Source organism: Callospermophilus lateralis, chromosome 1 (genome assembly GCF_048772815.1).
Source record: "Callospermophilus lateralis isolate mCalLat2 chromosome 1, mCalLat2.hap1, whole genome shotgun sequence".
NCBI lineage: Eukaryota > Metazoa > Chordata > Mammalia > Rodentia > Sciuridae > Callospermophilus > Callospermophilus lateralis.
Window position 1 is genome coordinate 223,136,102 of NC_135305.1, and position 10,716 is coordinate 223,146,817.

General features: G+C 67.3%; 1 protein-coding gene across 1 annotated transcript; it reads right to left on the reverse strand.

Annotated features, from left to right (window-relative positions):
• Positions 1-874: 874 nt before the first annotated feature.
• Tle6 (TLE family member 6, subcortical maternal complex member) lies at positions 875-10,215 on the reverse strand. Its single transcript, XM_077110373.1, has 14 exons — positions 10,025-10,215; positions 8,106-8,151; positions 6,998-7,039; positions 5,186-5,248; positions 4,815-5,103; positions 4,707-4,729; positions 4,179-4,397; positions 3,792-3,877; positions 3,415-3,673; positions 3,093-3,343; positions 2,045-2,186; positions 1,326-1,476; positions 1,103-1,179; positions 875-988 (listed from the first exon to the last, which is right to left on the reverse strand). Exons 1-14 carry the CDS (start codon positions 10,213-10,215, stop codon positions 884-886), a joined length of 1,944 nt encoding a protein of 647 aa, XP_076966488.1. The 3' UTR covers positions 875-883.
• Between the last annotated feature and the right edge of the window lie 501 nt (positions 10,216-10,716).

A 10,716-nucleotide genomic window follows, 5' to 3' on the forward strand; every position in this document is an offset into this window, starting at 1 on the left:
ACACCTCAGGGTGGCATTACGTGGGGGATCGCGAGCCAGAGAACCATTCAGAGGCCCAAAGGGAGCCCCTCCAACGCCCCCCGCCTCTGGCGACCCGCTTCCCCGTGGGCACCCTCCTCAGGGCCCCACCCCGCCCAGTGCCACACCAGGGGCCGAGCCCCAGGGACACAAGCCACACAGGGACTGCTCGGGGGTGCCTACGCCTCCCAGCGTCCCAGGATCCTGGGCGCCAGCAGGTGGCAGCAGGAGTGACAGGTCGGAGCAGATGGCACTGGAGCCTTCTGGGGGCTGCTGGGGACCTCGCGGGGCACGGGGACGTCATGGGCTGAGGGAGCAGACCCCAGACAGGCCCCTCCCAGCCCGGGGAGGGCCCCTGTGCACTAGTGCCACCAGGACCTGCCGTCCCTGGGGCCGGGCACTCAGGGTGGTGCCCCGGCCACCTCCGAGTCCCAACAGCCACACTCCCCAGGGAGGCATTAGTATCCCCTGGGCAGATGGCCCTGTCTGAGAGCCTCCGTCTCCTGGACGTGTCCTGGGACCTGCCAGAGGCAGCTGGAAACCGTCTTGGGGCTGGGAGGCCGGGCTGGGAGGCCGGGCTGCGAGGCCGGGCTGCGAGGCCGGGCTGGCTCAGCGCAGGAGGGACCAGAGTCCCTGCCCCAACGGTGCCTGGACGGGGCTGCCCAGGTCCCCCAGGTCTCGGTGACGCTGTGGGCACAGGGTGGGAGCCTGGCTCCCCGGGGACAGGACGTGAACGTCTTTCCAGCTGCTTTATTCCGTGCAGTGAGGACCTGGGTCTGTGAGCCCCAGGCCCGGCCCCGCCACCACCGCCACCACCGCCACACGGGGAACAGAAACAGGAACAGAAACGGGGACGGCGAGGCCCTCAGTAGGTGACGAGGTACACCGAGGCCTGGGTCCCAGACCCCACCACGACCAGCCGGTTGTCAGCAGACACGTCACAGCACAGGACACAGGAGGCCTCGGGCACCTGGGGGGCGGCCAGCTGAGTGCCGGGCCCACGGCCCCAGGCCCTGCCTGGGAGGTCAGCTCGGTCCCTCTTGGATCCCCCAGGTGCCCAGTGGACCCCCCCCTCACCGCGTACCTGGAACACCAGGGCCCCCGTGGGCATGCTGTGGACGCCGACCAGGTTGTCCATCCCCACGCTCACCCACCACTGGCCTGGGAGGAAGCAGGGGTCACGGTGGGACAGCAACGGGGGAGGCGGGACCCGGGGGAGGCTCTGCCAGAAGGCGGGCCGGAGAGCCAGAGAGGCTGGCTGGGGCCTGTGTCACGGAGGCCGGGCCTCCGCCTGGCTGGCTGCTCACCGTAGGGGGAGAACTTGAGTCCCAGGACGGCGCTGTCCTTGCCGCCCACCCTGCGCGCCTGGTTGCGGCTGCAGTGCTGTAGCCAGTGCTGGCCGTTGGCCAGGCCCAGCAGCAGCCAGTCCTCCTGGGGTCTGAGGGACAGGCTCATGATCTGGGGGTGCAGGAGGCAGCCCTGTCAGTCCAGCCTGGCCCCGGCCCCCCACAGCTGCCCAGGCGGGGCCCTCGGCTGGGCCCAGGTTGGCGGGTGATGGAGCACGAGTACTGGGCATGTGCCGGGCACCCTCCTCCCGCAGTGCTGGGGATCAGGCCCAGCCCGGGCACCGAGAGGTGGGCACTCCACAGAGCTGCGCCCCTGGCCCTTTTTGAGACCGAGTCGCCCAGGCTGGCCTTGAACTTGCTGTCCTCCTGCCTCAGCCTCCCGAGTGATTGTCCCCCACCTGGACAACACTCCTGACCACCTGAGTCCTGGCGTGGCACTTGGAATCACTTGGACAAGTACCCTCCCCCAGAGGGGGCGGGGGTGGGGGCTGAGTGGCAGGGCGCTTGCCTCGCACGTGTGAGGCCCTGGGTTCGAGTCTCAGCACCACGTATAAGTGAGTGAAATAAAGGAGCTGGGTCCATCTACAACTAAACCACACACCCCCCTCCCCCGCCGCCAGTGTCCACCACATTCTAAGCCGAGGACAGCTGTGCTGCCAGGAGCCGCATCGAGCGCATACCTGGGACTTGAACAGGAACACGGTGGGGTCCCGCAGTATCCTCAGGTCCCACTTGCACAGCTGGCCGTCCAGACCCCCCGTCCAGATGTCGTTGTCTTTGACCACGATGCTCCTGGCTCCGTTCAGCCGGCCAATAATGTCCCTGGAGGGAAGGTCAGGCTGGGGTCGAGGCCGGGACTCGGGCTCCTGTCCCAGGAAATGCTACCAGCCTTTCTCAGTCACTCATCTCATGCGCTCTGGGCACTGGCGGGCAGTGCCACCCCCTGAGTGCCCCTTCACACTGCAGCTGAAGAGGGGACACAGGACGCGGTGGTCCCTGCCCTGTCTGTGCACCCTGGTTCTGACGGGCTGCGGGCACCCCTCACGGAGCCGCCGTGAGTGCTGGCCCAGAGGCCGCAGGCAGGTGGGCCCGCCACGCGGGCAGCTGTGAGAGGCGCCACAGGCTGGTGCGGCACCTGGTCCACCCAGGCTGGCACAAGCCACCACAATGCTGCTGAGGAAGCATTTCTCGGAATGACCCCAGTGACCCAGGACTGTCAGCTCACTGTTTGATTTCGCCCTTTAGGACTACCTGCAGCCAGGGCCGGGCGCACACCTGGGATCCTAGCAACTCGGGAGGCTGAGGCAGGAGGATTGCTATAGGAGGCCAGCTTCAGCAACTTGGTGAGACCCTAAGTAACTTAGTGAGATAATGTCTCAAAAAAGAAGCAGCTGGGGTGTGGCTCAGTGGTAGAGCTCCTCTGGGTTCAGTCCCACCTGTCACACCTGGTCCCAATGGGGAAAGGGAAAAGCAGGGCCGTGGGGTTGCAGGCCAGCAGCCTGGCAGAGGCCGGCTCAGATCTGAGCTCAAGGAGGAAGAGACGGGGCTGGGGCTGGGGGGACCCCGGACTGGCCGAGATGGGGGGCTTGGCGGAGATGGGGGGCTTGGCGGAGATGGGGGGCTTGGCGGAGATGGGGGGCTTGCTGGAGGCACTCCGTGGGAGGCCAGGGGGGTGGAGGTGCTCCGTGGGAAGCCGAGCGCAGGCCCCTTCCCACCCTGGGGCCACACCTGACCATGTGCGGGGCCCGCAGGTCCCAGATCCTGACAGAGCCATCGGTGAAGCCCGCGAAGACCAAGCTCTCATCCGCTCTGGCGGCCAGGGCCTGGCAGGCGGCCTCTCGACAGGGCAGCTCCCCCTTCACGCGCAGGGAGGGTGCGACCAGGTCCCACACACAGACGCTGCCCAGGTTGTGGCCTCCGGTGAGCAGCGTCCTGCTGTTGGAGGTCAGCAGGCAGGTGCACAGGTAGGCGTCCGGGGCCTGGGGACAGTCAGAGCCGTCAGCCCCTGCAGGCAGCCGTCCTGCACCCAGCGCACCCAGGCGGCCCTCACCTGCTTGTGCATGGGCAGGTGGCTGTCGGGGAACCTGTCCTCGGCCACCTGGCCGACCAGGCTCCACACTTTGACGCTGTCCCTGCTGCAGGTGAACGCGTGCCTCGTGAAGCTGCTGACCGCCAGGGCCAGCACGGGCTCCCCGTGGCGCAGCAGGCGCATCCTCTGCAGAGTATGTGGGAGCGCGAAGCGCCTGCACTGCCGGGGTGGGGTGTCCGGCCGCCTCCAGGAGTCTCCAGAGTCCGCGGGGTCCCAGGATCTTGGGAGGAGCCTCGGGTGACCTGCCTGCCTGCCGCAGCTCCACCCCAGGTGGCAACCGGGTCTCACTCCCCAGCTCTATGCCCCAAACCCTGCCCACAGCCCTGCGAGCGTCCCACCGTCCCAACTGCCCCCTGCTGCCTGCAGCGCCCGGCCCGACGTCGGGCTCCTGTTCATCCTCAGGCCCCAAGTCGCGTGCCCCTGCCTGCGGGCCACCCAGGACTGGGTCACCTACACCCCGGCCACACCGGGAACAGGCAGTGACGTCTGTGCAGATGCTGCGCACATTTTACCCCCCCCCAGAGCATAGCCCAGTGGCCCCCAGAGCCCCCCTCCCGCGGGGGACAGCAGGAGGGACGGGTGCCCCACCTGTTCCCGCGGCGCGGCACTTACATGAGCTTCAGAAGGGGCCAGGCTCCCGCAGCAGGCTCCTGCGGGGGACGAGAGCTCATGTCCCCTGCCCTCCCCCAGCCTGGGTGGGCAGGGGCAGCCGGCCTGGTGCTCACCTGGGCCAGCCCGGCCAGCGCAGCCTCTTCCCTGCAGTCTTCCAGGGGGCTGAGAGGGGACTTGGCCTGGGCGGGAGCTAGCCAGAGAGAGGGCACGGCGCACCTGGCGCACCTGGACGGGCAGGCGCCCTGCACCGCAGCCAGCGCCTCCTGTCCGCTGCCCATGGGGTCAGTGCTGGCTGACGTTTCCGTGTCAGGTGGCTCTAGGCCCTTGCTGTCCTGCCCGTGGGACATGGGAGAGCTGAGCCGAGCCCCAGGGATGCCCAGGCCCCTCGGGGGGCCCGTCCATGGCCGGGGGGGGGGCCGTCCACGGCCGGGGGGGGGGGCCGTCCACGGCCGGGGGGGGGGGCCGTCCACGGCCGGGGGGGGGGGCCGTCCACGGCCGGGGGGCCGTCCCAGAGGTGCAGGGCTGCAGACCCCCAGTGGCTGCGACACCACCCTCTGGTCCCTCCGGGGTCCCTGGCAGGTGGGAGAGGAGGTGGACTGACCCGAGCCAGGCCGCTGTCCCCACCACCTGCGTTTACTCACCAGGCCCCAAGCCTGCTCGGTCACTATGACAACGAAAGGAGAAGACGGAGAGATGGCTGCGGGCTCTGCCGGCCCTGGACACCGGCCAGCCGCCCCCAGGACACTCACCTCGTTGGCAGGGCTGAGCCGCCTTCTCACGGACATCAGCGAAGATCTGCCAAAGCTGCGTGGTGAGCACGTCCTGCCAGAACGGGGGCTCCGGGTCCCAGCACGGCGGCATCTCACCCTCGTCCCAGCTGGACTGGGGCGGCCGCAGCCAGTCGGACTGCCTTCTGGTGACCACGTCTTCGAAGTCCGACTCCTGTGGGCTCCCGCCCTCTGGGAGCTGGGGGCAGCTGGGGCTCAGGGCCTCCTGGTGGCCCTGGCCGGTGCGTTTCCCAGGGGAGAGTCGGCCCACCTGGAGCCACACGTATGGGGGCGTGAGACAGGGCCACCCCTGAGCCCAAGCCATCCTCCCTCCTGCAGGACCTGAGACCCACCTCCAGGGGCTGGCCGTCCAGGGCGGGGCTGCTGGCCTCCACCGTCTGGAGGAAGGCTTCCACCTGCGGGAGGGACGACAGGACCCTGCACCCGCCAGCCAGCACCCCCGAGGGACCGGAGCGTGACCCTCGAGGGGCAGGTTGGGGGACCAGGAGCGGGGCCTGGCGTCAAGCAGGCTTTGGGACACCTGCGACCCAGCTGTCCTCAAGGCCAGGTGGGGTCAGACCTGGGGGTCAGACCTGGGGGTCAGACCTGGGGGTCAGACCTGGGGGTCAGACCTGGGGGCGAGACCCCCAGGACAGAAGAGCCTGACGTCATCCCGAGCACATGGCCCCTTGTCCCCGACTCCAAGGTGACAGGCACCCACAGCCGTGCAGTGAGGCCGCGAGAGGCCAACGCCTGGGCCGTGCGCACAGGTCCTGGGCCACTTTGCCGGGGACCGAGTCCCCGAGAATGGTGTGGCCCACTCCCCGTGGACCCAGGGGACCTGCTCAGTGGCTCTGGGGTGGCCTGTCCTGAGGGGTGGCCTGTCCTGAGGGGTGGCCAGTCCCCAGGGGCTGGGCCACCCCTGGCCCCACGCGCAGGTCCTCCTGCCACTTGCATGTGGCCAAGAGGACAGCTGAGGTCCAGAGGCTGGGGCTGTCCCCAGTCAGGAGAAAGGGACGGGCGGCGGGAGGCTGGGACCCTCCACCAGGCCCTCGCCTGGCAGCGGAGATGGGTTCCCTGGCTGGGCCTCCGCAGAGCCCTGGGGAGCCCTCTGCAGCTCACCCGCTAGTTAACCCGCTAGTTAACTGCAGGCACCTTAACGCACTCCCAGGAACGGGGGGCGCCCTCCGGCTGCGGCCTCCCCTGGGGCTGCCCGAGCCCAGCCCCCACTCCACAGGAGGCCAGGCAGGAGTCCCCGGGGAGGGCCGGCATCAGCTGGGCTCTGTGGGGTCACCCCCACCCTGGACCTCCGCAGCTGCTGCAGGGCCTCCCCCAGGCACCCACATCCTACTCAACACCTGGACATCCATGCCCGGCCACCCCAGCTTCTGCCCTGGCCCCTGGCCGCAGCCTGGCCTCCCGCAGCAGCCAGAGGGTGCCCGCCAGCAGGGCGGAGCTCCCACCCCCCACTCCCACGTGCTGCGCCCACCTGCCAGGCTCCGGGCTGCGCTCTGCCTGGAGCACCCTCCCAGCCAGCCTGCCTCCCCGTCACCCTGGAGCGCAGCCCAGGCCCATCCTGCACCCCCAGCTGCTGCCCCCGCCCCCTGCCTGGCCTCCCCTGGCCGGCAGTGATGCCCCTCCTGGTGCCTGATCATTTCTGCGAGCAGGGGATGGATGACGTCTGTTGAATCACCACGTCCTGCGGCTTCCTGTGCCCCCCATGTGCCCAGCCCTGGCCCACTGCCAGGCACATCTGGCACCAGCAGAGTCCTGCCAGCCCCCAGGAGGAAGGGCCAGGTGGCCGGCCAGGCACCCCGAGCTGGCAGGGTGGGGGGCAGGCGCCTCAGGCAGCCCCCAGACACATGGGAGACCCCACCTGGGGTCTGGCCTGCCCAGGGACCCGGGAGCAGGCCACGAAGGGCCGGCCAGCCCCTGTCCTGGAAGCCGCTCAGGTGGGGTCGGACCTGGGCGTCTCCAGATGCGGGAACCCCCTAGTCTCAAGGGAACCATGTGACCCAAGTCAGGCTGCACCTCCCCTGCCCCCGGCCCTCACAGCTCCCTCCGCCCCAGGGCCAAGCCCCCGCTGAGGTCCACAGGCCCTGTCCAACCCACCCCAGCCCTTTCAAAGCGGGGCAGTGACACCAGAATTCCTGAGTCCCGCTCACCTGCCTGTGGTGTTCTTGAAGATCCTGCTGGACTTCAGTGAGCTGCAAAGAGCAGGAACCACACTGGGAGAGGGCGCGTGGGAGCAGGCGACACTTGGGTTTGAATGCTGTGTGACCTGCGCAACCTGCTCTACCTCTCTGGTTCTTACCCTTAAATGGCACACCATCTACCACAGTGATGGCTCATGGAGGAATTCTGGATTTCATTCCCAATGACCTGAAGATCATCTCCTTCCTACAGCCCAGGCCTGCTCCATCAGCCCACCCTCTTCGCTCTGCCTGCTCAGCCAGGTGTGGGAGCCCCAGGGCCTTTGTACAACACCCTCCCTCTACACTCCAGAATAACAGTTTTTGTGGGGTGTGGGGGTACTAAGGATTGAATTCAGGGGGGCTCTACTGTTGAGCTCCATCCCTGGCCCTTCTGGGACAGAGTTTGCTAAACTCCCCAGTCTGGTCTCGAACTTGCCATCCTCCTGCCTCAGCCTCCACAGCAGCTGGGTGGAGGGTGTGGCCCCTGCACCCGGCTGAACTCTCCTCTTGGCCATTTTCCCTCCCAAGCATGGGTGCTGCCGCGGAGCCCAGGTGCCGGGCAGCACTCCACCGAGCTAGCCCCAGCTCCAGGAGCCCTTCCTGACCACCTGGCCTCAGAAGGTCCCTCTGCAGATTCCCTGGGCAGCTGGACTGCCCCACAGTGTGTCACCTCCTCTATGGCCCCTCGCCCACGGGGGACAGCCACTGGTCCAGTGTGGCCACAGAGGCTAAGTCAAACTGAAAGGAAGATTCTGCTCCCAGATGCACCAGCTACATTTAAGGGCGTAGTGCTGGCGGGGGCTGGGGATGCAGAACATTCCGGAAGCTCTAACAGCAGCACCCCTGAGCAGGGGAGGGCTCTCGGTACTTTCTGCATCCTGACCCACCCACTGGGGCTGGAGCCCGACATTAACAGCCAGGTATCCCGCATGTCCAGCACGGTGTCACTTTAGAAGCTCCCACTGACAGCCAGGGGCCCAAGTGAGCAAGGCCCCCCCCCCCCAGTGTCCACAAGCCGGCAGCTGAGCTGGGTGTGGCCGGTCCAGGAGGAGGCAGGTGGCGGGGCAGCTCTGCTCACCAGGTGGAAGATGCTCTCCAGCTGTGTGCTCACCCGAAGCTGCAGCCTGGGGGGAGGGGCACTGCTGGACACACCCAGACCTCTCAGCCCCCGGGCAGGACCGGCCTCTCCCCCCAGCCCAACCCCAAGCTGCAGAGAGAAGCCCTGTCCAAGGAACTCAGCTGCCTAGCCACAGCCCACCCTGCCTCCCGCGAGAGGTCCATGCGGTACTGCCCAAACCCAGCGACTGGGCCGAGGGTCATAAATACAAGGCCAGCCTCAACTTAGTGAGACCCTAACTCAAAATTAAAAAAGGGCTGGGGAGGTGGCCCAGGGGCAGAGCAGCCCTGGGCTCAACCCCGGAAAAATGCACATTTCTAATGAAGGCCACTGGTTACCCCCCCCCGCCCCCCCCCCCCCCCCCCCCGCGGCTGGCCCCGACTTTGAGGCCAAGGACCACTAGACCACTCAACAGGGCCACAGGGCAGGGGTTGGGGGGTGGACGGTGGCCGACTCCCTCCGAGTGACCCTCACCTGGGGAGCTGGTCCTTGAGCTGGCCCAGGGTTTGGGCACCTCTGAGGCTGGGCGGGCTCTCAGGGTCAGAAACTCCTGGGCCAGGCTGGGAAAACCCAAGGAGGGGTGAATAAAAGCAGCAGCCCCTCCCAGACACCCAAGGTCCCCCTCAGCCAGGGCTCCGGCCCCCTGAAGTCCCCTGGGCCGGGCCTAAAACCTAAGGCTCCTCATTTTGCAAGGACAGATTCCATCTCCAGCCCCATAACGTGCCACTGGTAAGAGACCACGTTCCCGCGGTTTTTGTCACCGTGTAACTGTGGTTCTATCTTGGTGTTGGCTACCATCATGAACCTCTTACTGCGCCTAATTTATGAATCGGACTTTTCCCTTTCTGCAGTGCTAGGACTTGAACCCCACCCCACCCCACTCTGGAAGTGGCCGGCTGGGGGCTTCCCAGCTCCCGTTTCACCGCCTGATTGAAAGCTGGCTGCAGCCTTCAGGGCCGGCCGCCCCTCCACACCTGCCCTGGGTAGGGAGCGGGAGGTCATTGCCTGCAGCTGCGAAGCCTGGCCCCAGCCACCGCCAGCACAGGGGATCCCAAAGGGAAAAGGACCAGAGCCTGGGCCCCTGTCACCAGCCCTTCTCACCCCAGGTCCTCCGAGGGTGCCCTGGGGCTCGGGCTGGCCCGGAGAGGTCATCTTCAAGCTGTGGCTCCCAGGAACTTAGCCAGAGATTCTAGAAGTAACAAGGAGAAGCCAGGTCCTGAGGGCAGAAGGCAGAGTCGGGACAGGTCAGAGTCACCCAGCCTTCCCCACGTCCAGTGCCTCCGGCTCCCCTGATTCAGGGTGACCTCCCCGAGTGCGGGAGGCAAGGCGGACTGTCAGGGATGGGGGAGCCCAGGGAGGTGGTCGAAGCCGAGCCAAGGCTTGGAAACAACTTTCCAAAGTGCAAGAGAAGGTCCCGGAAAGGGTTTTGAAGGCTGAGTAGGAGTCCACCAGGTGCATCAGGCGGACTTCATCAGCTGGGGACAGGGACGTCCAGGCTCCCACCCCTTCGGCGGTCGTGGCGTCCCCCAGCGTCCCTCCAGCCCTAGCGCGGGAACCCCAGCCCCCTCTGGAAGCGGCTGCCCACGCACCTCCCGGGGGTGCGGAGGGCGGCGGGCAGAGCGGAAGCTGCAGGGGTCAGCCAAGTTCAGGCCCAGGAAGCGCCCCCTCCCGCGCCTTTTGACCCCGCGCCCCCCGCCCCGCCCCTCCGCGGGGAGCAGCCGCAGCTGCACGTGGGCTCGGGCCCAGCCCGCGGCGCCCCGAGGCGCTGGCCAATCACGAGGCCGCTTGCCCACGTGGGCTGCGCGCTCCGTCGCCGATTGGCCGCTCCGCTCGGGCCGTGGACCGCGCTGTCACTCAGCGAACCGCCAGCTCAGCTTAACCCTCGCGGTCCCGCTGGCCGGAAGGGCGGCGAGCGGGGCGCTGCAGGCAGTGAGGGGTCCCGGAGCACGGCCTTTAGGGGGGCGTAGGGTGTGAGGATCCGGGCGTGGCGCCTGGACAGGGGCTGGGTGACACACTGCAGTGTGACGGGTCTGATATTCCTCGCTTCGTCCGAGGGTAGGATCTTTAGCATTTTACCCCCAGTCCTTAGATGAGGCAGTTAAGTTCTGTCAGTACTGAACGACGAGTCATAAATGGCCTTCACGCCCCTTCCCAGAGAGAACCAAGCCTCCCCCAGCCCCAGCTCCTGTGAGCCAGGCTGCATTTTGTCAGGAGATTCCCTGCTGCCCTCCCTGAGGCTGGTGCACAACAGCCAAGTTCTAGACCCACCCGGTGGGGAAGCGTGGGTAGTGTGTGGACCTCGTGAGCAGGGAGCTTGCTGGAGAAGCAGGGAGGCCAGGAGGGCACTGCGTGGGGCCATGTGGTGGGAGCATCCAAGAGTCGAGTTGTGGCTCCAATTCCAAACATGAAGTGCTCTGTGCAGAGTTCTGGGGTGAGAGGTTGTGTCGGCAGCTCTGCTGTCTGTGCGTGGAGCTGGGGGCCCAGCCCCCCACCCCCCAGGCTCTGGTGTAAGCACCGGAGGACTTGGTCTGCCAGGCTTGGGAGGAGGAGGTGTGGCCACGGGCAGGCTCCG